Source organism: Xenopus tropicalis, chromosome 10 (assembly GCF_000004195.4).
Source record: "Xenopus tropicalis strain Nigerian chromosome 10, UCB_Xtro_10.0, whole genome shotgun sequence".
Lineage (NCBI taxonomy): Eukaryota > Metazoa > Chordata > Amphibia > Anura > Pipidae > Xenopus > Xenopus tropicalis.
The window spans coordinates 10,243,777-10,271,569 of record NC_030686.2 but is presented as its reverse complement, the minus strand read 5'-3'; the positions used below and the strand labels follow the sequence as shown (position 1 = coordinate 10,271,569).

General features: G+C 46.6%; 2 protein-coding genes across 4 annotated transcripts in view; one reads left to right on the top strand and one right to left on the bottom strand.

Annotated features, from left to right (window-relative positions):
• Nucleotides 1-627: 627 nt before the first annotated feature.
• On the top strand, nucleotides 628-15,567 carry ubp1 (upstream binding protein 1). 2 transcript variants are annotated; one of them, XM_012971725.3, is made up of 15 exons: nucleotides 628-814; nucleotides 3,621-3,763; nucleotides 5,634-5,710; nucleotides 5,985-6,090; nucleotides 6,200-6,306; nucleotides 6,529-6,681; nucleotides 7,067-7,177; nucleotides 7,331-7,410; nucleotides 7,587-7,641; nucleotides 8,982-9,078; nucleotides 10,508-10,598; nucleotides 10,758-10,837; nucleotides 11,134-11,276; nucleotides 13,760-13,811; nucleotides 14,809-15,120. In XM_012971725.3, exons 1-15 carry the CDS (start codon nucleotides 732-734, stop codon nucleotides 14,844-14,846), a joined length of 1,416 nt encoding a protein of 471 aa, XP_012827179.2. In that variant the 5' UTR covers nucleotides 628-731; the 3' UTR covers nucleotides 14,847-15,120. The 2 variants fall into 2 exon arrangements, with proteins under 2 accessions (XP_012827179.2, NP_001011473.1); NM_001011473.1 differs by having other exon boundaries at nucleotides 685-814; nucleotides 8,985-9,078; nucleotides 14,809-15,567.
• Nucleotides 15,568-25,904: 10,337 nt separating this feature from the next.
• The window catches only part of fbxl20 (F-box and leucine-rich repeat protein 20), a 34,849-nt gene continuing 32,960 nt past the window's right edge, over nucleotides 25,905-27,793 (bottom strand). For both annotated transcript variants that reach the window (XM_004918674.4, XM_002940938.5), the window contains exon 15: nucleotides 25,905-27,001. In XM_004918674.4, the coding sequence (XP_004918731.1) occupies nucleotides 26,894-27,001 (108 nt within the window). In that variant the 3' untranslated portion in view covers nucleotides 25,905-26,893. The remainder of the gene's footprint in view (nucleotides 27,002-27,793) is intronic.

The following is a 27,793-nucleotide window of genomic DNA, read 5'->3' as shown; positions in this document are numbered from 1 at the left end:
CCAAATACTGACGCGTTTCATGCCCTGTTACTGGCACTTCATTTCAAACTATTGCCGAAAGAGCAAGGCCAGAAATCTCATAGTGCCGTTACAAAGCAGCAGTAAGCTCCATACACACGGCGGCAAAGTATCAATGACATATCTTGCATCAGGCAAAATGTTATTTTGGGGTTTACATCCCCTTTAATGCCAGGAGTTGTCATTTAGCAGTAACCGGAGAAGCAAAGGTTGCAGTTGCCCAGTTGGCAGATGGAAGAATGTCTTATGTGTGCCACATCTAAACTGCTGTCTCGCAGCATCTGCTACAGGGATGCACACTCTGTCCCTGGGAGAGAAGGGGTTAAGTGAGCCCATTATCAGATCCCCGTGTGTCTGTGTATATGGGTGAAGTGTGTCTGTGTGCTGTGTAAACAGAATGCACATTGTCCTGGCTGCCAGCCTGTGATGTCTCTCTATGTTTATATATAAACACTCACATATCTGCACACATGGAGCCTGATAGCCATAATGTGCTCTGATAAACATAGCCAGCCAATCACAGAAGGGGAACATTAAGTTACAGGTGCAACTTCAGCCAATCACAGCAAGTCTCATGTCTTGCTCTTGTTGTATAAAAACACTTTCTTTGCCCTGATATTTCCAGCACGTACAAGTTTGGGATCTTTGCAACTTCCCGGCCTGGGTGTCCTGCCATTTTGCATCTAGGATTATTGTACCTGTTGGACCCAGCTATGCTTTTTTGGCACAGTCAACCAGAACATTACTGGCCCACACCGGCTGAGCACTACCAGAACCCTCCAAGCAGTATCTACAGGTGAGATGAGTGCGGGGTTAACGTATTGAGGGAGCTTGTTATACAACAATGAGTGTCAGAGAGGCAGAGGTATAGATAGAATAAGTCTACCTATGTTTTTTTATATACAATCTAAAGGCGGTAAGATTAGCTCATTTGGCAAAGTCACCAATTATTATTACAATAAAGGGGATACGAGAAGTCGGAGCGTAAACTGCATCAATGAGCCGATGTGGTCCTCAATTGGACAGGAAAATCAAGCCAGTCTGGACAATTTTTAGCCAGATATTGGTCGGGAAGGCCTCTCAGAGAGCCCCATACATAGGCAGATAAGCTGCAGAATTGGTCCTCAGTTAGGACCTCAATCAGCAGCTTAAGTCTGCCCATGTATGGCCAGTCACACTTTACTGCTGCTGCAAGTTTGAGTAATATTCCCCCCCCCTCCCACCAGCAGCCGATCAGCAGAACAATGGGAAGGGAGCAAGATAGCAGCTCCCAGTAGGTATCAGAATAGCACTCAATAGTAAGATATCCAAGTCCGGCTTGGGACTCCTCCAGTTACATGGGAGTAGGAGAAACAATAGGTTAGCTGAAAGCAGTTCTAATGTGTAGCACTGGCTCCTTCTGAAAGCTCAGACTCAGTCACACTTTACTGCTGCGCTGCAAATTGGAATGATATCCCCCCCCTCACCCTCAGTAGCCGATCAGAAGAACAATGAGAAGGGAGCAAGAAAGCAGCTCCCAGTAGGTATCAGAATAGCACTCAATAGTAAGAAATCCAAGTCCGGCTTGGGACTCCTCCAGTTACATGGGAGTAGGAGAAACAATAGGTTAGCTGAAAGCAGTTCTAATGTGTAGCGCTGGCTGAAAGCTCAGACTCGGGCACAATGCACTGAGATGGTGCCTACACACCAATATTACAGCTACAAATACATTTGTTGGTCCAAGAATAAAAGTTTAAATGGCAGAGGGAATTATTTGCCAACAGTGTAATTTAGAAATAAAAAGTACCCCATAAAAATCATGACAGTGTCCCTTTAACTCAGTTGTCCATCTAAAGGCCCTATGTGGCCCTCCAAGAGATTTTTATGGCCCTACAGCTGCTCAAAAACCGTACTGATCTCTTTGGATCACATAAGAATTTTATTATAATCTAATTTATTAAATAATGGTCTGACTGATGTTAGACAGCACTGACTTAGTTCACCGACATTCAATCTACACCACTCCAGCCATTTCTGAGCTAAAGCCTTTAGCTGCCACTAACAACCACTTGGGCACCCCTGTTTGAGGCTGTAATCCTTGCCCCCTCTAGTTGTACCATTGCCTTGCTGGCTATGTGTATCCCCCTACATGATAGAGTTGTCAGGCTGTGCCAGAAAGCATAAGCCCTGATGGGTCATTTCAAGGAGACAAGGCTTTGGCTACCCCGGGTACCATTCCCAGACACTGCTGTCATTCCAATAAGATGTTCAATGTGATGGATCGGTTGGCAGTGCAGAAATGACAACCCATTTACCCGGTGAAATAAAGTCTTCATCTTCTTGACAAAAGCTTTTTATGCCAACCTGTTTCCCTCCCTTTATAATCCACCTGCAGACAGCCTTGCATGGTGCTTAGGCAACTATTTGTAAAGCTTTTAATCAATTCCTCCCCCAACACACATACAATTTGTCACATGCATGTGATTTGTGCTGCTTCTGATGCTTACAGTTCTGTGATTTGCCATTGCCTAAATTATACCATTCTATGTATGGGAGCAATATACTGTATATATATATATATTACTGGATTTGTACTGACAGTATTATTGATTTCCTGATGATTTACATGCCTGGATTGTGCCTAAAGGAAAACAAAAATATGTATTTTCATACTAACCCTTCTGTTGGCTGGAGAAGGATTCTGGGAGTAGTAGTTCAGCTGACGTTAAAAAGAGAGCTAGGTTTAGCAATTCTGATTTGTAGATATCCCCTCTGTGTAGATTCCCTGTGTGTGCCATAAGTGGCATAACCCAAGATCCAGGGGCCCAAAGGGCGAAAATTATGCCCTTCAGATTGTGTTGTTACACCCCCGTGTCCCCCTTTTTGTCTTCTACCCATAATCGCCAGCAGTTTTGTAATTCTCTATGCAGCCATGTATGCAGCATTGTGCAGTTACCCTTTCAAACTGACTTTTGTTGTATGGTGAAATGTTGATTCTTTTGTGCCTATAGGGCCCAGGAGCACTTGTCACACCTGTAGTTACGACTCTCTAAGGAACTACAATTCCCAGAAGTTCCATCTTCTATAACTGTGGAAGGTTTTTGGGAGTTAGAAATACGCATTAAGTAACCTGATCGTTTGGCTGTATGGGCCAAATGATTGGATTACAATGACAGGAATAGATGCCGTCTGAGCAAGGACCACATTAATGAGCTGATGTGGTCCCTGATCCGATGGGAAAATCAAGCCAGCCCAATCTACCTCAGGCCTGTTTTTGGCCAAATAACAGTCAGGTAGACCAGATGAATCTGAAGGACTTGAATCAGCATCTTAAATGTGCCCGTGTATGGCCACCTTTAGCCTTATAAGCCACTAATAAAACAAATTGTCATTAAAATGCTTAAACGTTTGATTAATTAATGTGGTATTTTTACTGTACACAGAAAGCAAAACCCTTCTACAGATCTGTTACTAGTACGTTTACTCCTCCTAATTATGTGTCATACCTAAGGTTCAGTTCTCTATGTTCTCCTTCTCAATGTCCTTTTGCCCCCCCCCCCCATACCCTTCTGCCTATGCTGCTTTCCTCTACTTGTTTTTCACATGAACAATGTCTTTCACAGGGAAACCATACAACTCCCATTCCTGAAGCAAGAAGATCAAACACCCATTGTCCCACTGTGTCCAGCCTTCCAGTGCGTCCTGTGTGCACCCAGTTCTCCAGGCATCAAGCTGCACGAAGAGACCCTTACCTACCTCAACCAGGGTAATGTTCCCACTATCTCTATCACTTTACAAGAAATAAACTGTATATTGGGTTCATCTTAGCTCTTCTAGAGGTATCAGAATAAGCAATTGTGTTGTGAATCCAGTGGCAGGAGAGAAGGTTCCATTTTCATGGATCCAGTACCAGAAGGTTGGCTAGACTGTAATGTAATTAGAAGTCCCAGGACCAAATTTGGAACCCCTATTGGTCAACCCCAACATTTATGCCACTAGTCAGCACCCCCCCTTTAAACCATCCCATTACCAATTTCACTTAACCACTGCATGGTTGTACTCATGGGGCCTCCTGAGTGATCTCTGTCCTGGTGCACTTCTATTCTTGGTTATGGCATGTACACTTTGCCAGTACACTTGATTTTTATGCAACCAAAACTTGCCCCCAAGTCAGGAATTCAAAGTTAACTCCCTGGTTTGGGGGCACTGGGAGCAACATCCAAGGGGTTGGGGAGCAACATGTTGCCCCTGAGCCGCTGGTTGGGGATCAATGGTCTTAGGGCTATGGCATGCATGTTGGTTTGACCCTGACTAGAAAGCTTAATGCATAAAATCACAATTTCCAGGGTTCTCTTCCCACATCTTAGTGTAATGTGCATTTTAAATGAGCAATTCAAACCCTTTAACTCATGGAAATCTCCAGATGCAAAACAACACAACATACACTGGATGGAGTCACCTATTTGTTTATGTACAACTAAGGTGGAGCAGCTCTGCTTACTGTGCTGCTTCTAGGAAACATTTACAACTACAGAATCCTTTTGTGCTATAGCAAGTTACTAACCATAGGGTGTACGAGGTGCTTCCCATTCTCTAGGAATGGACTGGAGGCATGCTGGGTAAAAATTAAACACCAAGAGATCCAGTGATGCTTTTGCTTGACATAATCAATCCATTATAATTTGCCCCTAAAGGTGCCCATACACGGGCCGATTCTAGCTGCAGATATCAGTCCCTTAGACCGATTTGCCAGCTAATCGGCCCGTGTATGGGCACTACCGACGGGCCTGTCTGACCGATATCTGGCTGATTTCAGGCCAGATATCGGTCGGACAGGCCCGTCGGTAGTGCTCATACATGGGCCAATTAGCTGGCGATTGGGCAGGTTAAAAAATCTAGTCGGATGTGGTTGATGCGGTCCCCGAACCGACTTTGCCTATACCCGTCATTATAATTCAATCTTCTGGCCCCAGGGCCAAACGATCAAGTTAGCCTGGATTCTCCCAATATCGCCCATCCGTAGGTGGGTAGGCGGATCTGAAGGTGTATGGCCACCTTAAATGTGGTTATAGTGGACAATCAGCTACATAGAAAAAGTTGGGCAGACCTGCTCTAGAGAGCAGACAAATGAAAAAGCTGTATTAATCCAGACAGCTCTTTGAGTTTCAAAGGCCAGGGGTGTTTGATAAATGGGCTGTCCTACGGGAAATTAAAAGTTCAGCTCAAAAATCACAGTTGAAGACGTCCTTGAACATGGAAATTGATTCACGGGGCAGCAGAAAGTTCTACAGTCTCTTATTATATGCAGCCTATTTATCAAAGTGCCTTTGCGGACTTAATCTGGCTTTGCACAATGCAGCACTGAAGAGGCATATCAGCCCTTAGCAAATAACCCTTCCCTATTGAGATACATTAGTGGCTGTTTTCTGTTTTAACATCAGATGCTGAACTGTGATTTAAGGGCTGTAGGAGGATAACAGGATAATAGCTGGAGAGCCCTGGGCTGGCTCTTTCTGCAGAAGGATGATTAGCAAATAGAAAACCGAAGATTGCATTTTCTTCACCAAAACAAAACCTCCAATCTGGTATAATTTTTTTTGATTACTGTTTAATGTGCCCTTTTGTGTTTGGGACAGGTCAGTCTTATGAGATCCGCTTGCTGAGTAATTGGAAGGGTCTCGGAGAACTCGCAGAGGGTCGCCGACTGCTGAGGGTCCGTGTCTATTTGTATAAGTATATAATACTCAAATGCCATGAATAACTGAAAAATATATCTTTATAAATGGTTATAGGATGCCACTAATCACTATTCTACTTTGGAAATTGCCTTTTTAGTATATGGGCAATAATGCCCTCTCTCGTGGAGAGATCCTGTAGTAGGTGGCATATTCCAAAAGTAGAAAGTGAAAAGTGCAAAAATGAACTGCATCCTCCATGTGCTTTTAAACATGCCCACTGATACCCTTTTCTATCCCTGTCACCCACAGAGTGTGGTCAGAGTGGTCTTCCATGACCGGCGCTTGCAGTACAGCGAGAGACAACAGTTGGAGAGCTGGCAGTTGAATCACCCCGGGGATCGAATCTTAGATATAGGTACATTGATTGTCATGTATTGGGTGTCATGGCTGACCCTCGGTATAAATGCGCCTACTGTTTGTACCTGGGATCTGTAACACTAATGCTAAATGATCCTATGTTACAGATATTCCACTCTCAGTAGGGGTAACAGACCCACTGGTGAACCCCAATACTTTGAACACCATTGAGTTCCTTTGGGACCCAAGCAAAAGAACATCTGTTTTTATCCAGGTGAGACAAAGGGGTGATATGGGGGTGGGAGAAGGCTACTTTGAGACGTTACGAGAGTTTCAACTGTGCTGAAATCAGAGCATACAGTCCTTAATGGTAAAAATAGGCATCAGTAAAGCTGGTTGTAAAGAGGTTTGTTTGTTTTTTATCGCTGTAGCACAGCCATGGGGTTCAGGTAAGTCCTACATAAATGAAACTGACTTGCATATCTATCTGGTTTAGGTTAACTGCATCAGCACTGAGTTCACACAGAGGAAAAATGGAGGTGAGAAGGGGGCCCCTTTCCGGATTCAGGTGGATACATATAAGGGGGATGCTCATGGAGGATTTACAGAACATCTGTACTCATGTAGCTGCCAAGTTAAGGTTTTTAAGGTATGTTCATGACTATCTTCTCTTCTTGCAATGGTATTTATATTCTCCATATGTCTATCGGTTGTCTACCTAGGGAGATGATCCCCACACTGAAGTTTGCTACTTGCATATATTTAGTCCGAACATGTAGAATGATCTTTTTACCCTTCTCTGTGCCTTGTCATAGAATATTCTACAGATTACAAAGTGAAAGTGTGCCCTTGAGCTTTTTCATATATTGACTTATGCAAAGAGGTTGCTTATTAATACCAGTGGTTCTGCAACTATTCTCTCCTTCATTATGCACTCTTATTGATAATTGGAGGATGATGTGAGTTGTAGTGGAACAGACACAACTCACCTGTATATTGCTATAACTGTATACTGTCTTCCTGTCCTTTACCAGCCCAAAGGCGCAGATCGTAAACAGAAAACAGACCGTGAGAAGGTAGAAAAGCGTTCAGCTCTAGAACGTGAGAAGTACCAGCCGGCATGTGAGAGTACTATCCTAACTGAGGTACCCGGCACCCTTTTTCCTATAACTTTGGCATTTGTAGAGAGGTCTACGATGAGTCCTTCTGGACTCTGGACAGTTACTTTATCCATAGGATACATAAAAATATAGGATTCTGATAATACTGTTTTGACTATTCTCTCATACCTTTTGCAGTGTATTCCTTGGCCAGATATTGAAGCCCCCCGAAGCCCCCCAAGCACCCCAAGTAGCTTCAGGATGCCAACCCCAGAGAGGCAAGTGTGCAAGTACTAACTAGATGTAACCAATTTCTTCTGAATTATGAAGGAAATAAATATGGAGAAAGTATTTATCCCCCTCCGTCTATGCCACTCTTCCTGTACTAGAAAGAAAGACATGGCTGCCTAAAACCAATGACACAACTAATGAAGTGTTTCACTTGCTCATGCAGGGCCTGTGCCTCTCCGGTGTGTGCATCAGATAGTTCCACAGAAAGCTCAGCCGAGGTAAGTCCTACTTTACTTTCCACCATGCCACAAGTTAGAAAACAATTAGCAGGTTAAGGGCATCTGTTGGGTACACAAGTTGTACCCAATCATATTACAATGAACTGGATTTTAGAAAAAGCTGTGAATTACAGCAAACCCTCCCAGACAGTAAGAGACAAGGTAGACTGAAATACACTATATGGCCAAAAGTACGGACACTCTCTCCAAAATGCATATCCTCAGGTGGAACAGCTACTGCTTTGAGTTTGAGTTCCAAACTGTCTCCGGACATAATGTCAGCACAAGAACCATTTATAGGGTGCATGGGGTTTTTATGGGCAATCAAATCTATCATCACCAGGTGCAGTGTCAAGCATCAGCTGAACTCGTGCAAAGGACAAGGTCAGACTGGGCCGCCGGGACACCGGGAAAAATCCTGGTGGGCCCTGGCCCTAGTGGGCCCCAGCGGCCCAGACCTGACCCTTGCCGGCACTCCCCCTGCCCAACGGTTCCTCTCCTGACGTGTTAAATTTACGTGCACTCAGGGGAGGACGTTGAGTGGGGGACCCTGCGGGGGGGGGGTCAGGGGGCGTGGACAGTGGGGGTACCTGCAGGGCCCCTGGGGCCAGTCCGACCCTGGCAAAGGACACCACCAATAGCAGTTGAAATGCATCCTTTGGGGGGTTAAATGGCATTTCTCAATCTGGCAGTCTCACATCTGAAAGTCTGGGTTTAGCAGATGCCTGTAGAACACTACCAGCCTGAATGCATAATGCTGAAGGTAAAGTTTGGTAGGAAGAATAAGAGTCTGGGGCTGTTTTCCATGGTTTAGACTACTGCTGTTGGTTCCAGTGAAGGCAACCCTTTCTGCATATGGTGGCATTCTTATATAGTCTGTGCTTGCTTTGTGGCAACAGTTTTGGGGAGGCCCTTTCCTATTTTAGCACAGTAATGCCTCCATGCACAAAGCCAGGTCTGTACTGAATGAGTTTGCTGAGATAGGTAGAACTGGCCTGCATAGAGCCCTGACCCCAACCCAACTGGCAGCTGTGGGATGAATTGGAATGCATCAGTGCCCAGCCATATTTATGATATTGTGGCTGCATGGAAGCAAATCCCACCAACTATGTTCATCTAGCAGAAAGCCACCCTATAAGAGTAGAGTTATAGCAGCAAAGAGAAAACCAGCATTACACACACCCCCTTGGTTTGGGAAGGAGATGTTGGGCAGGCAGTCCGGATACCTTTGTGTATAAGGTCTTGAAAAACCAGTTTATACTCCAGGAAACTGCCAGGACAATGGGAAAGTAGCTTTAGTCAATAGTCAGCCTTCATTTGAACTTGTCTTTTTCTTCCAGCAGAGTCTTAGTCCTTCATCCTCCATCTCAGAGACCCAGCAATGGCTGGTGAGAAATCGCTTCTCCAACTACTGCCGCACATTTTCTAATTTTACAGGTAAGTGTACGTAGCAGTGCTTCACCTGTAACCATTTAGTAGAATGGAACACATCCCCTTATAAATCTTCTAGCATTTTTGGTACCTACATAAAGTGGGAGATGCTCCGTTGCCTCTCACATCACACAATCAATTTGCAGATTAGGTTATTGCAGCCAAGGAAAGATATCTTCATATATATATTTTTGTAACTTTCTAGCTGAATGGATCACTGGTGTCTCTTTAAAATGTGATGCACGCAGCGTCTCTGTCTGGCAGCCATGACTGTTTTGTTCCCTGGAGTTCTTCACATTATTAACATATTCTCAGAAGCATTGAGTGGTACATGGGAAATGCTTGGCCTGTGAAATCACTTGTCACTAGGAGAGGCTGCTTGCCTGCAGCTTCCATATTCACTCCACTCTCTCTTCCAACCTAATATATATACACCCGCACACAACGGATAGTGTTCTAGGGAACTGTGCCTGAGTTGAGCTATTCGGGTTATGTTCCTATTGGAAGCAGTATGTTCCTAGCTATTACCTGCACTGCAGTTTCTGGCTATAGTAACCCCTGAAACAAGGTAGCATTAGTCAGCCTTTAGCATCTAGGTAAATACAGTAGACAAAAGTACTATATTGCAACTGCACATTAAATTAGAAGTTGTTATATATTTTCATTATATACTTTACATCAGTGATGTCCATCAAATTCCATCACTGGGTTAGTTCCCCTTTAAAGATGGCCCCAGCCTTTGGGGCTGCCATCAGTAATCACAGGGCCCCATATTGGTGGTAGGAGAACCCTGCCTACATGGGAACCTGAACCTTTGAGACCCATCATTGCCTTTGAGACCCACGAATCACACCTTCCCATCTCTTGAGGCCCTAACTACCATGGGACCCCTGTCTGTAGTACTGCCGGTGCCCCTTGATGGTGGCTTTTGAGACCCACAAATCACACCTTCCCATCTCTTGAGGCCCTAACTACCATGGGACCCCTGTCTGTAGTACTGCCGGTGCCCCTTGATGGTGGCTTTTGAGACCCACAAATCACACCTTCCCATCTCTTGAGGCCCTAACTACCATGGGACCCCTGTCTGTAGTACTGCCGGTGCCCCTTGATGGTGGCTTTTGAGACCCACAAATCACACCTTCCCATCTCTTGAGGCCCTAACTACCATGGGACCCCTGTCTGTAGTACTGCCGGTGCCCCTTGATGGTGGCTTTTGAGACCCACGAATCACACCTTCCCATCTCTTGAGGCCCTAACTACCATGGGACCCCTGTCTATAGAACTGCCGGTGCTCCTTGATGGTGGCCCTGCAAGCCTTACTGTGTTGCCTTGGGTGCTCTAATCTCAAACTGTGACCTTTCTATAAGTGTTTGTGGCTGGTTGGGTACAGAGAATGGATCGGTGGCAGTTGACAAGGTTTATTTTTGGTTTCCAGGGGCAGACCTTTTAAAGTTGTCTCGGAAAGACCTCACTCAGATCTGCGGTGTGGCCGATGGGATTCGCCTGGCTCATTCTCTCAGTGCAAGGTGAGTACCAACAGTGGGGGTAGAGATGTTAGGTGTCAGCCATGGAGGGTGAAGCATTTGATGTAACACTAATATATCATTGGTGACGATGATACTGGTATGGATGCCAATGGAATGAGCTGTTTGGGTGATACTGTGATGTTTCCTTGGCACTCGCAGGTCTGTACGCCCACGTCTCACACTGTACATCGCCACAGATACATCAGAGAAGAAAACCACTGATGACACCAGTCAGACAGGTAACCTTTCATTCTAAATGGAGGGAAGAAATAATACCAGCAATGATAGATGTTATATGGGCAGTGCAGGATAATGAAAATCTAAGGCTCTGCAATGAGAGGTTAACAGTATTCCAAGGGGAAATGTCAATAGAGCCCCCGATATACGGATTCTCATGTGCTACTCACAAGCTAAATGTTCTTCCCACTTATGTTCATTTATCATTTGAGGAAAAATCACATTTCTGTGTGGCCTTTAACCAGGTGTCTTCTGGTGAAAGAAATTCTGATGAGCCTTTACCCTTTTGTATCTCCAGTCTATCAGGAGTTGTATCTGGAGGAAATGACGGCTGCAGAACTGACCACTAAAGTGGCCGATCTCTTCTCTGTCCCAGCCAATCACATCCAGCAGATCTCAAGGACCGGACCACATGGGATACACATTCTCTTGAGTGACATGGTAAGTGCCCACATACGGGTGTGTTGCTGTAGGTACTATTATCTAGTAAGCCTGGTGAGATGCTTTGTGTGCATACAGTTCATAGATATTGCCTTGGTACATGGTACATTTTGATATGGCAATGGGACATTCTTATGTAAACTTGCAAATAAGGAAATAATCAGGATAAAGCAAGAAAAACCCAAATGAAGCACTAGGCCAAAACACAACCTTAACTGATTACTATATGCTTACTTATATAGGGCTATGGTGTTTCTTTCCATGGCCATTAACTCAATGGTTTTAAAGTCAAAGCCCACATTTACCAACACTAGCCTGCCCAGAGTTTAATTGTGGCACGCAGTCATATGATAATTGCTCCTCAGGGCACAACATTTAATATTTGGAGGAGAGGGCCAGGCCCAGAATGGCAATCTGGCAAATGCTGTTGCTGCTGTTAGACCAGTGATCCCCAACCAGTGGTTTGTTAGCAACATGTTGCTCCCCAACCTCTTTGATGTTGCTCCCAGTGGTCTCAAAGCAGGTGATCATTTTTTAATTTCTGGCTTGGAGTCAGGTTTTGGTAGAATAAAACCCAGTGTAAAGCCAAACGAAGCCTTCTATAGGCTGCCAGTCCACGTAGGGGGCTACCAAATAGCCAATTATAGCTCTTATTTGCACCCCCAGGAACTTTTTCCATTCTTGTGTTGCTCCCCAACACTTTTTCTATGTGGTTCCCATGTAATAAAAGGTTGGGGATCACTGCCACAGACAGTCACTATTTATTGGGCTGGGGGGCTGTTTGTGCCTCTGGGTACTGGGAATGCCAGGGCCAATTTGAATCCCAGTCCAGAGCTGATAATTCTTCACTATGAAGGAGGGAAGGATAGATACAGGCCCGAAATGGCAATCTGTGGGTTCTGGCAAATGCCGGAGGGGCTGCTGTAAGGTGCCACAGACAGTCACTATTTATTGGGCTGGGGGGCTGTTTGTGCCTCTGGGTACTGGGAATGCCAGGGGGGCTGTAAGGTGCCACAGACAGTCACTATTTATTGGGCTGGGGGGGCTGTTTGTGCCTCTGGGTACTGGGAATGCCAGGGAGGCTGTAAGGTGCCACAGACAGTCACTATTTATTGGGCTGGGGGGGGGGGGGGCTGTTTGCGCCTCTGGGTACTTGGAATGCCAGGGGGGCTGTAAGGTGCCATAGACAGTCACTATTTATTGGGCTGGGGGGGCTGTTTGTGCCTCTGGGTACTTGGAATGCCAGGGGGGCTGTAAGGTGCCACAGACAGTCACTATTTATTGGGCTGGGGGGGGCTGTTTGGGCCTCTGGGTACTGGGAATGCCAGGGGGGCTGTAAGGTGCCACAGACAGTCACTATTTATTAGGCTGGGGGGGGGCTGTTTGTGCCTCTGGGTACTGGGAATGCCAGGGGGGCTGTAAGGTGCCACAGGCAGTCACTATTTATTGGGCTGGGGGGGGCTGTTTGTGCCTCTGGGTACTGGGAATGCCAGGGGGGCTGTAAGGTGCCACAGACAGTCACTATTTATTGGGCTGGGGGGCTGTTTGTGCCTCTGGGTACTGGGAATGCCAGGGGGGCTGTAAGGTGCCACAGGCAGTCACTATTTATTGGGCTGGGGGGGGCTGTTTGTGCCTCTGGGTACTGGGAATGCCAGGGGGGCTGTAAGGTGCCACAGACAGTCACTATTTATTGGGCTGGGGGGCTGTTTGGGCCTCTGGGTACTGGGAATGCCAGGGCCTATTTTGAACCCCAGTCCGGACCTCAGGAGGCTGCACTGGAGGAACCCGAAAGGCAAGTGGAGGTTGGACTATGATTTGAAGCCACTTATTGTTTGTTTATATACCTTTTAAAGGTGTACTTTTGTCAGAATAAAAACACTTACATGGCTAATTTTATTTTCCCTCTGGCGACAGGAAAAGCCTTGTCTTGTTTCAGGCACACAGAGATACCCTTGGGCATTTAGCCCTCTATGGTTTCCCCCTGCCTAAAAATGTTGTCAAAACATCTTAGTTCACTCCCTACCAATTTCTGAGTGAGGGTAATGTTCCTTAGGGCTCTGGCACACGGGGAAATCGCCACCACGTTCTCCCCGATATGACATCCCACCGGCGAAAATTTAAATCGCTGGTGGGATGGCATACGTGGTGGCGATTTCCGCAAATTTGTTGCGGGCGACTAATTTCCCCGTGTACCAGAGCCCTTATAGATTGGTTCCTAGGGAAAATAACTTAGCTCTGTGGCAGCTCCAAACATGGTAAGAAGTTTTAGAACAAAAGTTGAAACAAAATGGACACTTACCTTGTTTGAACCCCTATACACAGTATGGCGGCGGTACAGACCGGCTGATACAGCTCTGGTTACATTCTCCCTTGGCTTCACGATTGAGTATGGTGCCCACTGCTTGAGAGTGGTCATAGCAGTTTTCCATTGTATAGCCCCAGCTTCTCATTGTTCTGATCATCACTCCCTTGCTCTTCCCCAGATGGTCAGACATATGCCAGATGAATCCTGCTTCATGGCTACCCTACAAAAAAGTAAGTACCGGGGGTTGGATTTTCATTCAAAGTAGGAGCTGGTTAGGCCTGAACCAAAGGGACACATTGCAGTATCAAAGAAAACACAGGGCAACCTTTCATGTTTGCAGAAGTTTTAATATTTTTAGTAAGGAAACCCATTATCCAGAAAGTTCCGAATTACAGAAAGGCCATCTCCCATAGACTCCATTATAAGCAAATAATTCTAATTTTATAAAATGATTCCCTTTTCTCTGTAATAATAAAACAGTACCTGTACTTGATCCCAACTAAGATATAATTACCCCTTATTGGGGCAGAACAGCCCTATTGGGTTTATTTCATGGTTAAATGATTCCCTTTTCTCTGTAATAATAAAACAGTACCTGTACTTGATCCCAACTGAGATATAATTACCCCTTATTGGGGCAGAACAGCCCTATTGGGTTTATTTCATGGTTAAATTATTCCCTTTTCTCTGTAATAATAAAACAGTACCTGTACTTGATCCCAACTGAGATATAATTACCCCTTATTGGGGCAGAACAGCCCTATTGGGTTTATTTCATGGTTAAATGATTCCCTTTTCTCTGTAATAATAAAACAGTACCTGTACTCGATCCCAACTAAGATATAATTACCCCTTATTGGGGGCAGAACAGCCCTATTGGGTTTATTTAATGGTTAAATGATTCCCTTTTCTCTGTAATAATAAAACAGTACCTGTACTTGATCCCAACTAAGATATAATTACCCCTTATTGGGGGCAGAACCGTCCTATTGGGTTTATTGAATATGTAAATGATTTTTAGCAGACTTAAGGTATGGAGATCAAAATTACAGAAAGATCCCTTATCCGGAAAACCCCAGGTCCAGACCATTCTGGATAACAAGTCCCATACCTGTATCCAGAAACAGAAATATTACAGAGCTGAGGGTAGACATTTAGTTGAATTACCTATGACTCCATAGAGCTTGCAATCTAATCTCCTCCCACCCCGCTTTATCCCGCTTGCAGTGCACAACTCCGACTGCTTTCACTGCATCCTGCGATGAGCTCCTCTCTCTGCTGGGCACTGAGTCCCGCGCTGGCACTTCACATACGGCTGGACCGAGCGGTGGAGCAGCATCGGGTGGATAAAAGGAAGGAAGCACAATCTTTCCATGGCTCCAGCGTTTCATCCCTGGGGTCTAATCAATTCCTTCTCCTTGTATTCTGCAGGAACGGAAACCTGCTGCTTTTGTAACCTGCCCAAATAATAGCCATATCCGCTGTGTACATATGTATATAGATATATTTGTAACAAATTAAGATTTCTTCTTTGAAAAATCAGTCTACAGAAAGTCTCTTAAAGGGGAATTCCAGCTTACAAACCAAAATGTGCTAGAGCCCCACACAACACAGAAACCCAGGGTCGGACTGGGCCGCCGGGACACTGGGAAAAATCCCGGTGGGCCCCTGCTCTAGTGAGCCCCGGTGGGCCAGACCCGACCCTTGCCCGGCGCTCCCCGTGCGCGACTGTTCCTCCCCCGACGCGTTAAATTTACGTGCGAGGGGGAGGACGACGGGTGGGGGGCCCTGCGAGGGGGGTTAGGGGGGCCCCTGCGGGGGGGGTGAAGGGAAGTGGCCGGTGGGGGCATCTGCAGGGCCCCTGGGGCAGGAGCCCTGGTGGGCCCTTCACCCCCCAGTCCGACCCTGCAGAAACCCCTAATACACCTATCACTGTAATCTGTTCCTTCAAAAAGAACAAATAAATACCATTTTTATATGCTGAAATCCAGCTGCAAAACTGTTCTTCTCTTTCTGCATCATTTGTAATCCTGGCAGGGGAGGAGGGACTAAAACACTGATGTTACAGATTGTAACAACTTCTCCACAGCTTACAGACAGCATGCAGGAACTACATAACCCACAATGCATTGCACTGGGATGTTCCTTTCCTTATTGACACCACGTGTGCAGCAGGGAATTGTGGGATTGGGAGGAGGCAGGCTGAAGGCAGGCTGAGGGACAGGCGACTACTGTTACAGTTTATTTATTATCAGAATATTCGAATTATGGTTCAAAAACAAAGTTATTAAGTGCAAAAAAATCAGAAAACTTGAATATCACATTGTGACGAGGCTGCAAACTCATACATTCAAGGTACAGGAATTTGAGGTTTTTTTTCCAAGACTGAGTTTCTTATATTCAGGTTTTTTAACAAATAAGCAAACATTTCGTTTTTTTAAATTGTGAATTTATTCGAAGTAGGAAAAAAACTCGAAAATGTATAAATAAGCCCACTGGTGTTTTGATTGTTTGCCGCCTACTAAAAGTAACGGGAACTGCCCTAATAAAACAGTACCTGTACTTGATCCCAACTAAGATATAATTACCCCTTATTGGGGGCAGAACAGCCCTATTGGGTTTATTTAATGGTTAAATGATTCCCTTTTCTCTGTAATAATAAAACAGTACCTGTACTTGATCCCAACTAAGATATAATTACCCCTTATTGGGGCAGAACAGTCCTATTGGGTTTATTTAATGGTTAAATGATTCCCTTTTCTCTGTAATAATAAAACAGTACCTGTACTTGATCCCAACTAAGATATAATTACCCCTTATTGGGGCAGAACAGTCCTATTGGGTTTATTTAATGGTTAAATGATTCCCTTTTCTCTGTAATAATAAAACAGTACCTGTACTTGATCCCAACTAAGATATAATTACCCCTTATTGGGGCAGAACAGTCCTATTGGGTTTATTTCATGGTTAAATGATTCCCTTTTCTCTGTAATAATAAAACAGTACCTGTACTTGATCCCAACTAAGATATAATTACCCCTTATTGGGGGCAGAACAGCCCTATTGGGTTTATTTAATGGTTAAATGATTCCCTTTTCTCTGTAATAATAAAACAGTACCTGTACTTGATCCCAACTAAGATATAATTACCCCTTATTGGGGCAGAACAGCCCTATTGGGTTTATTTCATGGTTAAATGATTCCCTTTTCTCTGTAATAATAAAACAGTACCTGTACTTGATCCCAACTAAGATATAATTACCCCTTATTGGGGGCAGAACAGCCCTATTGGGTTTATTTAATGGTTAAATGATTCCCTTTTCTCTGTAATAATAAAACAGTACCTGTACTTGATCCCAACTAAGATATAATTACCCCTTATTGGGGCAGAACAGTCCTATTGGGTTTATTTCATGGTTAAATGATTCCCTTTTCTCTGTAATAATAAAACAGTACCTGTACTTGATCCCAACTAAGATATAATTACCCCTTATTGGGGCAGAACAGTCCTATTGGGTTTATTTCATGGTTAAATGATTCCCTTTTCTCTGTAATAATAAAACAGTACCTGTACTTGATCCCAACTAAGATATAATTACCCCATATTGCCCCCCCCCCCCCCCATTAACCATGCTCATTGCTGTATCTGACCCAATGAAGGGTATGCTATTGTAGGAACCAATGGAATGATCTCGGCTTTGGCTTTCAATAGTTATTATTTTATTATATATATAAAGGATTTTTAGCTCTGCCCATGTCCCTCGACTACGTACGAGATTACATTCTCTTGGATTTAATCGCCAATAACGTGAGAGCCTTTTCCCTGCTTGGCTGAAATGCAGGCTCTGAGTCTTTATGTATTCTCGTGCTGTATTCCTGGGCAAATCAATATGTCCAAAGATAGATCTGCTTATCCTCGCCCAGACGGGGTAAATACAAGCATTTATCCAGTTAGCGAAGTGACAGTCCTACCCTCCCTGCTCTCGCACATCAGATGGTCTGGCTACAGCCTGCCATGTATTTTCCAAGTTGGGAGGGGGGCTTATTAATTCCCCTCCCCTATCCCATTGCTTCTTGCTGTTTTAACCAGTCATATTCCAGGATCTATTTACAAATTAGAAGCTAGAAATTTCTATTCTGGGCCCAGTCTGAATTATAGCTGGGACCCTATTAAAGCTTCTGGCACACATTGTTCCTATTACAATGACTGATGTCTTATAGGCATCAATAAGGCGAACAGGCAATGAGACAAGAATCCATGGATCTCAGCAGAGTATTAGTATGTGTAGCTATGGGTCTCTAATTATAGCAACAAAGGGATGTTGTGCTCACCAATATATTTTTAAACCATTAGGGCTCTGGTACACGGGGAGATTAGTCGCCCGCGGCAAAACTCCCTGCTCGCGGGCGACTAATCTCCCCGAGTTGCCTTCCCTCTGCCATCCCACCGGCGAACATGTAAGTCGCCGGCGGGATGGCAGACGCGGCGGCGCGATTTCGTGCAAATCGCCGAAAAAGACTCGCGAGGCTTTTTCGGCGATTTCCCGAAATCGCCCCGCCGCGTCTGCCATCCCGCCGGCGACTTACATGTTCGCCGGTGGGATGGCAGAGGGAAGGCAACTCGGGGAGATTAGTCGCTCGCGAGCAGGGAGTTTTGCCGCGGGCGACTAATCTCCCCGTGTACCAGAGCCCTTAGGGTGAAGACACATGGAGCTACTAGTAGCAGCTATTTGTCACAGCTACTAAAACAGACAATGCTGATCATTTACTGATAATTGTCTCTACGTGTGTTTTAGCAGAGGCAATTCTCAGTATTGTCTATGGCAGGGGATTTTCTGGCGTTTAGTAGCCGTGACAAGTAGCTGCTACTAAGTAGCTCCTAAGTAACCTCAAATATCCCTTATCTGCTATCTACCAAGTAACTGGGGCTACACAGCGGGGTATTTATATAAACTATAGTAGGGTTTCTGTAGCAAACACCCCAGCTGTACCAGTGCAGTAATGGCTGCCCCCGGGGCTACACAGCGGGGCATTTATATAAACTATAGTAGGGTTTCTGTAGCAAACACCCCAGCTGTACCAGTGCAGGAATGGCTGCCCAATACACAGCAGGGTATTTATATAAACTATAGTAGGGTTTCTGTAGCAAACACCCCAGCTGTACCAGTGCAGGAATGGCTGCCCCCGGGGCTACACAGCGGGGCATTTATATAAACTATAGTAGGGTTTCTGTAGCAAACACCCCAGCTGTACCAGTGCAGGAATGGCTTCCCCGGGGCTACACAGCGGGGTATTTATATAAACTATAGTAGGGTTTCTGTAGCAAACACCCCAGCTGTACCGGTGCAGGAATGGCTGCCCCCGGGGCTACACAGCGGGGTATTTATATAAACTATAGTAGGGTTTCTGTAGCAAACACCCCAGCTGCACCAGTGCAGGAATGGCTGCCCCCGGGGCTACACAGCGGGGTATTTATATAAACTATAGTAGGGTTTCTGTAGCAAACACCCCAGCTGTACCAGTGCAGGAATGGCTGCCCCCGGGGCTACACAGCGGGGTATTTATATAAACTATAGTAGGGTTTCTGTAGCAAACACCCCAGCTGTACCAGTGCAGGAATGGCTGCCCCGGGGCTACACAGCGGGGTATTTATATAAACTATAGTAGGGTTTCTGTAGCAAACACCCCAGCTGTACCAGTGCAGGAATGGCTGCCCCCGGGGGCTACACAGCGGGGTATTTATATAAACTATAGTAGGGTTTCTGTAGCAAACACCCCAGCTGTACCGGTGCAGGAACGGCTGCCCCCGGGGCTACACAGCGGGGTATTTATATAAACTATAGTAGGGTTTCTGTAGCAAACACCCCAGCTGTACCAGTGCAGGAATGGCTGCCCCCGGGGCTACACAGCGGGGTATTTATATAAACTATAGTAGGGTTTCTGTAGCAAACACCCCAGCTGTACCAGTGCCGGAATGGCTGCCCCGGGGCTACACAGCGGGGTATTTATATAAACTATAGTAGGGTTTCTGTAGCAAACACCCCAGCTGTACCAGTGCAGGAACGGCTGCCCCCGGGGCTACACAGCGGGGTATTTATATAAACTATAGTAGGGTTTCTGTAGCAAACACCCCAGCTGTACCAGTGCAGGAATGGCTGCCCCCGGGGGCTACACAGCGGGGTATTTATATAAACTATAGTAGGGTTTCTGTAACACACACCCCAGTTGTACCAGTGCAGGAATGGCCGCCTGTGTGTGCCATACTCCGCCTGCCCTACGCTGCCTGTGTGCGCCATACTCCGCCTGCCCTACGCTGCCTGTGTGCGCCATACTCCGCCTGCCCTATGCTGCGTGTGCCATACTCTGCCTGCCCTATGCTGCCTGTGTGCGCCATACTCCGCCTGCCCTACGATGCCTGTGTGCGCCATACTCCGCCTGCCCTACGCTGCCTGTGTGCGCCATACTCCGCCTGCCCTACCGCTGCCTGTGTGCGCCATACTCCGCCTGCCCTACGCTGCCTGTGTGCGCCATACTCCGCCTGCCCTACGCTGCCTGTGTGCGCCATACTCCGCCTGCCCTACGCTGCCTGTGTGCGCCATACTCCGCCTGCCCTACGCTGCCTGTGTGCGCCATACTCCGCCTGCCCTACGCTGCCTGTGTGCGCCATACTCCGCCTGCCCTACGCTGCCTGTGTGCGCCATACTCCGCCTGCCCCCGCCTGCCCTACGCTACCTCTGTGCGCCATACTCCCCTGCCCTACGCTGCCTGTGTGCGCCATACTCCGCCTGCCCTACGCTGCCTGTGTGTGCCATACTCCGCCTGCCCTACGCTACCTCTGTGCGCCATACTCCCCCTGCCCTACGCTGCCTGTGTGCGCCATACTCCGCCTGCCCTACGCTGCCTGTGTGTGCCATACTCCGCCTGCCCTACGCTGCCTCTGTGCGCCATACTCTGCCTGCCCTACGCTGCCTGTGTGTGCCATACTCTGCCTGCCCTACGCTGCCTCTGTGCGCCATACTCTGCCTGCCCTATGCTGCCTGTGTGTGCCATACGCTGCCTGCCCTACGCTGCCTGTATGTTACTGCGCTACCACCATTAATGTGGGTATGGTCTTAAAAGCTTTTGGGATAACATGGGTGTCGATTGAGGTAGGCATGGGTTAAAAAAAAAAAAGGAGTAGTCAAAACTGGCTTCCATTATTGGCCCTCCGCCGTGTAGGCCAGAAAAATTCCATCCGTCAGTACCACAGAAGTTGTACAGCGCTGCTCTATAGCAGTAGGAAATTATAGTCGCTGAAGAACCCTTCACTAATGAGATAATATGCAAGGAGGCCCCTGTGCCGTTGCCATGCAGAGGGAACCTGTAACTATGCACACAGCTAATGATCAGTTCGGATACAAAGAACATTGTAGAACGGCTTAGAGCTCCAGAATTTTTGAGACGGTGACGTCTGTGTGCATCTGACGCAGGTACCTGCCGTTACTGTGACAGGAGCCTAATAAACAAACCCCCCCCCCCACTGTTCCACAGCCGGTGGTGGGAGGAGAACACTTCCAAAATACACTATGAATCAACAGGGTCGTGTTTGTATAGAAGCAATAAGCAGGTCTAAATGCCTGGCGGAAAAGCAAACCCGCAAAATAAAGACGTTTCGTTCCAATAAAAGTTTTTATGAATGAAGTGAAAAAATTGGTATTTTATGGTTTCTTTATAGAGAAAGTTCATATTGAAATGACTGTACGGTACCTTATGGGCCTGTGGTTTTTGAATTATTAATGTTCGTATTCTGCCAAATTTCCATCCTACAACTGAAAAGGCTATCCGGCTGTCTGCATCACTGGCCCATTGGAAAGCAGAGGGTACAGTGCTAGGCTATAGGCACAAATGGCATTTTATTCCGGCCAGCCGACCGGGGCATCAGCCCCCACCTCAGCCACGGAGGCCCCTATATGATTTCTTCACCTTGCCACTGCCTGTACCCACCACATCCCTATCTCCCTACACCAGTGGTCCTCAAACTACAGCCCATGGCCGAATCTGGCCCCCCCCCCCAGGGGAATTTACCCGGCCCCCCGCTGCGTCCTCACCCCTGGCAGCGGAGAGAGAGGACTCAGCGGGGAGCGAGACGGGGAAGCTGAGAGTGAGGACGGACGGCGGGTAGGACAAAAGGAGCGCCGGGGGGAGGAGTTGGGGGGACCTGTTTGGGCCACATTTCGCCCCTGCCACCGCTGCTGCCAATGAGGGGGGTGGGTGCTGTTGATGGCGGTCTGGCCCCCCAACAGTCTGAGGGGCCCTTGATACGGCCTCTTGGGTTAGAAGTTTGAGGACCCCTGCCCTACACAGTAAGCATGGGCGGGTGGTGTCCCAAGCTGCCACCTCAGGGGCCCCTCAGCCCAGTCACAAACCTCCCAACCCACATCTCTCTCCCACGCACACACTGTGCCATATTGTGCCCCACAGGACCAGTCCGACGCAATGTAGGCAGCCTTATCCTTTCTTTATTGCTTATCTTTTTTTGACCACCATCTCTTATTCATCTTCCATTCTAATTTCCTAACTGCTGAAAGGTTAAAATCAGGGTCGGACTGGGGGGTGCAGGGCCCACTGGGGCTCCCACCCCGGGGCCCTGCAGATGCCCCAGCCAGCTGTGTCCCCTACTTCCCCCCAGGGGCCCCCCTAACCCCCCCGCAGGGCCCCCACCCGACGTCCTCCCTGAGCGCGTATAAATTGAATGCGTCAGGGGAGGAACAGTCAGTAGGGGGAGCGCCGGCAAAGGTCGGACTGGGCCGCCGGGGCCCACCGGGATTTTTCCCGGTGTCCTGGTGGCCCAGTCCAACCCTGGTTAAATTTCCAATATTTACAATATAACATAGGAAAGAATGGGCTCTGTTAACTCCTGCATCCCCCATACAGGAACGCAAGAATAAACACCCAGGTGTAAGGGCCCGGAAACATCCCAAACCATCAAGAGCAATCTTCAAAAGTTCTTGGTAAAGAAGCCAGGTCTGCCCAATACCTCTGTCAGCCCGTCACCGAATGGACAATACTGTATAAAGGTGAGAGTAACTCTCACTAATGTCTCCAGATCCCAACATTAATGGGGCTGTGAGTCTGACTGCACTGTGTATCCTCCACAAGTATTGCTAGGGGCTGAATAAAGATGTGGGTGTTGCAGTTCCTAGGTCTGCACCCACAGGCAGAGAATGGGGATTTAGGGCGGCCTATCTGCCTCATTACAATAATAAATGCCATATAACCATATAGAAGTTCTGCAAAGGAACAACTTCTATTGGGAGCTTCCCTCAACTAAATATCCATACACAGTAAGATCCACTCGCTTGGCGAGGTGCAAAGTGAGCAGATCTTCTCCCAATAGCCCTGGGGCCAAATGATCGAATTAGAACTCAGGTATTGGCATGGTTCACGGACTGCATCAGCAAGCCAATGGGGTCGCTTATAGTGATGAGCGAAATGTTTCGCCAGGCATGGATTCGCGGCGAATTTCCGCATTTCGCCATTAGCGGATTGTTGCACGAAACGGATGAAAAAATTTGCAGCGGAAAAATTCGCCGCACGTCCAAAAATTGTCACCGGCGTAAGAAAAGAATTGTCGCGGGCGTCAAAAGAATAGCCACGCGACAAAATAATAGCCGCGTGCGACGAAACAATAGCCGCGTGCGACGAAACAATAGCCGCGTGACAAAATAACAGCCGCGTACGACGAAACAATAGCCGCGCGACAAAATAACAGCCGCGTACGACGAAACAATAGCCGCGCGATAAAATAATAGCCGCGTGCGATGAAACAATAGCCGCGTGCGACGAAACAATAGCCGCGCGACAAAATAATAGCCGCGTGTGACGAAACAATAGCCGCGCGACAAAATAATAGCCGCGTGCAACGAAACAATAGACGCGCGACAAAATAATAGCCGCGTGCAACGAAACAATAGACGCACGACAAAATAATAGCCGCGTGCGACTAAACAATAGCCGCGCGACAAAATAATAGCTGCGGGCGACGAAACAATAGCCACGCGACAAAATAATAGCCGCGGGTGACAAATTTTTTTTGTCACACGACATTTTCGCCGTTTCGCGGATCTTTTTAAAGATTCGCGAATTTTTCGGCGAAGCGAAACGGAACAGATTTGCTCATCACTAGTCGCTTATCCTACTGAAAAATCAAACCTGCCCAATTGAGATCTGGACAATTTCAGGCCACGTGCCCCTACACGTGCAGATAAGCCACTGAAACGGTCTAAAGGACCAATATCGGCAGCTAGAATCGGCCCGTGTATGGCCACCTTAAGTCTGCATCACTTGGAAGGTGAGGATTTTCCATAAGCTAGCCAGACCCTACTTATGAAACAATGGTAACAATACAACTGGAGCCTCACAGAGCATTAGTCTTTCAGCTGCAGGGGTCAGTGACCCCCATTGCAAAACTGCAACGATTTGGAAGAAGACAACAAATAATTAAAAAAGACATAAAAATAAATAATGAAGACCAACTGAAAAGTTGAGCAGAATTGGACATTCTATTACATTCTTAAAAGCAAACCACCCCTTTCTATTAAAGCTGAACACCTGCTATTTTGACAAATTGGTAGCAAAGCAATAGTTCGAGGCTACACGGGTCCTTTTCAAGCAATAAAAAAAAGACAAGAGCCGTCATCGAATGGATCAGGTTGATAAGGGGTTGGACTTTGAATATCCCACCCCTTGCCCTATGTGGCCACTGACAGTTACACCAAAGCACAGTGATTGGCTCAGCTGAAATAGGCCGGCTGCTTCGGCCAAGCAAACAGAACTACCATCCAATCAGATTATGTAGAAGTAGCTGGTACCATGGGCGGTGGAAAATGTTCTGGTATGAGAAAGGACAGAGCTACATGACCAGTGCTACCATTTGCCGTATCCAGTGGATCTTTAGACAGAAGAAAGGAGCCCCCTGATAAGCCGTAGTTTCTGGCAGTAAAAGACGCACGGTTCTGGCGGCTCTCGTACTCCTTATATAATGAATACAGTACCCCCTATTGTAAAATATAGGGATATTATAAAAGCACGGCCTCTTGCTTTTATACAGGTCATGGAACTCCGAGGTCTAATATCCTCATATTTTACAACAGGGGGTACTTTATTTATTATAATACACAAGTTTTAGCGGGTCATGTGACAGAAATGACATCACTAAGCTCCGATTATAACTGATGACATCACTAAGCACCGATATAATTCACAGTTTAGTCCCATAGGGAAATGACCAAACTGTATAATATATGAAAATACATGCAGAATATGACATCCCGCGTAACCTGGGAAAGGCCATCTTTGGCTCTACAGACCTGGAATTCTCAAACAGTTGGGCTACCAATAGTTGCAAGGCTGACAGTTAGGGCGAGTTCACAAGGGAAGTTTTTTTAGAAACTCAGAATCCTGCATAAATACCCACAAAAATAAGCCCTACTGATAATGGAATACGCACTATAGCACTTCCCACAGGGCGCTCTGCCTCTTGGCGTATTGTATCATTACAAACGCACAATAGCAGAATTACGGTGGACGAGGAAAAACCGAAATGCATGTTGGGAAAGAGAACTACAGGCTGAGAAACGCATATTAGCAGCTGTGTGTGGTTTTACTAGCGTATTTACGCTCTAACCCACGTTTTAAAATACCCTGTGTGACCTCGCCCTAAGGGTGAATACACACGGAGCTACTAGTAGCAGCTACTAAAATAGACATTTAAGGTGGCCATACATGGGCTGCCGATATCAGTCCCTAGACCAATTCGGCAGCTTATCGGCCCGTGTAGGGGCACTAACGACAGGCCTGCCCGACCGACATCTGGCCTGAAATCTGCCAGATATCGATCAGGCAGGTTAAAAAATTTGGTCGGATCTGGGACGTCGGCTTGTTGATGCGGTCCCCGAACCGACTGCACTTATTCCGGCGCTCTAATTTGATCGTTTGGCCCCAGGGCCAAGGATAGAATTAGCCTAAATTCGCCCGATATTGCTCATCCGTAGGTGGGGATAACGGGAGAAGATCTGCTCGCTTAGCAACCCCGCCAAGCGAGCAGATCTTCACGTGTATGGCCACCTTTACTGGTAATTGTCTCTACCTCTCTCAGTACTGTCAATGGCAGGTTATTTTCCTAGTAGCCAGGAAAAAGTAGCTGCTACCAAGTAGTTCAGTGTGTCTTCACCCTAAGCTGTATGGAGCTTCCATCCCAAGTCTTGCTGAGAGCGACCATGTTGAGCTTGCGTGTAACCAGCTGACCCTACTATTGGAACAAGCACAGACAAGGGACACGGGAGTTGAGCAAGTAATATAATAGGGCACACTGTGAGCACAGACATGACACATGGACCCACAAACACACACATGCCTACGGCAACCAATCCGCTGCTTACTCCTGACCAGTTGCAGTTTGTTGCTTTCGTTTTAATTTATACTTCTGTAATTGGCATTATCACATCCACATGAGTGTGAGAAGGGAGCAACCCGCAATATCATTAAAATTATATTGTACAAAGTCTATATATATATTTATATATATTTATATAATATATAATTTTTTTTTTTCCATTTTTTTTTGTTCTCATTTCTGGGGAATGCATTATAAGGATCTGGAGAGCATCCACGATACACTACCCCAGGGGGGGGTACAGTGAGGAAGGGTGCCGCCTTGCTGCTGCAGTGCCGAGGGTAGAGGGGCAACAGGAAGGGGTTGATCTGAAGGTCCATCTTTGTGAAGGGGGGGGGTCTGCTCTCTGATATCCATAACAAATGTCTGCTCCCAATGAGCCAATGGGGAACCGTGTTGCCATCCCTCCCCCATCCCACCATTCAGAGGCACAAAGTAGGTTGCGTCAAAAAAAAAAAAAAATAGCCTCTGCTGATACAGGACCAGGGAAAGATGGTATGAATTGGGGGGGTGTTGGCCTGTCCCCTAAATCACAAATCTTACAGTCTGACGATCCACCCCAAATGCAGCAGCTGACCCTCTTCCTATGTTGTGAGCTCCCCGGAGTGCTGTGGGCTTCCCCAGCTGTTCAAGGCAACCCTAACCCTCAAATATTCTCTATCTGGGGTAGAAAAAAATAAAATTAAAATTAAAAAAAAAAGAAAAAGAATGGGTGAGCCCTACCACACCCTATCAGTGGGGGGGAGGGTGGATGAGCGCTCTGGCTCTCTCTCGAGGAGTGGCATTCATTCTCTCCACCACTATGGCTGGCGCATTCTCTTGTGAATGAGTCCGCCCAGAGCCCCACGTGGGAGGGGCAAAGCCGAGGTGTCCCTTCTCTCAAAGAATGGCACAACATCTGCAGAAGCGCTGTCTGCTGCCCCCCACGGATGGAGGAGGGGTGACCGGAGCAAAGTAGGCGTGAACTTTAATGTTTGGAAGATGAGTCTGAAAAAGACGGGGGACACATGTTAGCACCACTGAATAAAGGGAAAGTATGCCTCTCTTTTAACTACAAATTCATGTATGTAATGCTGCACACCTACAGAATCAATACAATAAGGTGGGTGCTCACTGCAGGGGTCCCCTATAAGATCCCCCCAAAAAATCCAAAACATAAGAGAGGAGCAGGGCACATCCAAATAATAAAAAGTTACAGCTTTATTTTACATATCAAAAAACCCAACGCGTTTCGACCTCCATTCAAAAGGAGGGGGGGGTCTTCATCAGGGGCACATATAAAAAGCAGGCAGCAGGCAGGTTTTTGCTGCTTTTTATATGTTCCCCTGACGAAGACCACCCCCCTCCTTTTGAATGGAGGTTGAAACGCGTTGGGTTTTTTGATATGTAAAATAAAGCTGTAACTTTTTATCATTTGGATATGCGCTGCTCCTCTCTCATGTTCTCATTTAACTACCACCTAGGTATAAAGGTGTGGTTTATTTTCTTTCTCTAAATTCAGTGGAAATAGCCATTTTGCTGGTCTTCTACAGAGATTAGTAGCTCATAAACCAGATATCGGACCATGGCAGCTGGCTGACATAAGCAGGGTGGGATTTGTTGTTCTCCATGGTGATGGAGGCCCTGGAGAAGGGATAGGAGATGTGACAAACCCCTTGCCCATCAACACCTCCCATGTCACACCCTTGCCATTTGGCTCGGCATTGGATCAGCCTTATTTCTAAGGAAGACAAAACGATCTCTACTGGGACCCAGTTAAACATCTAATCAAAAGGGAAG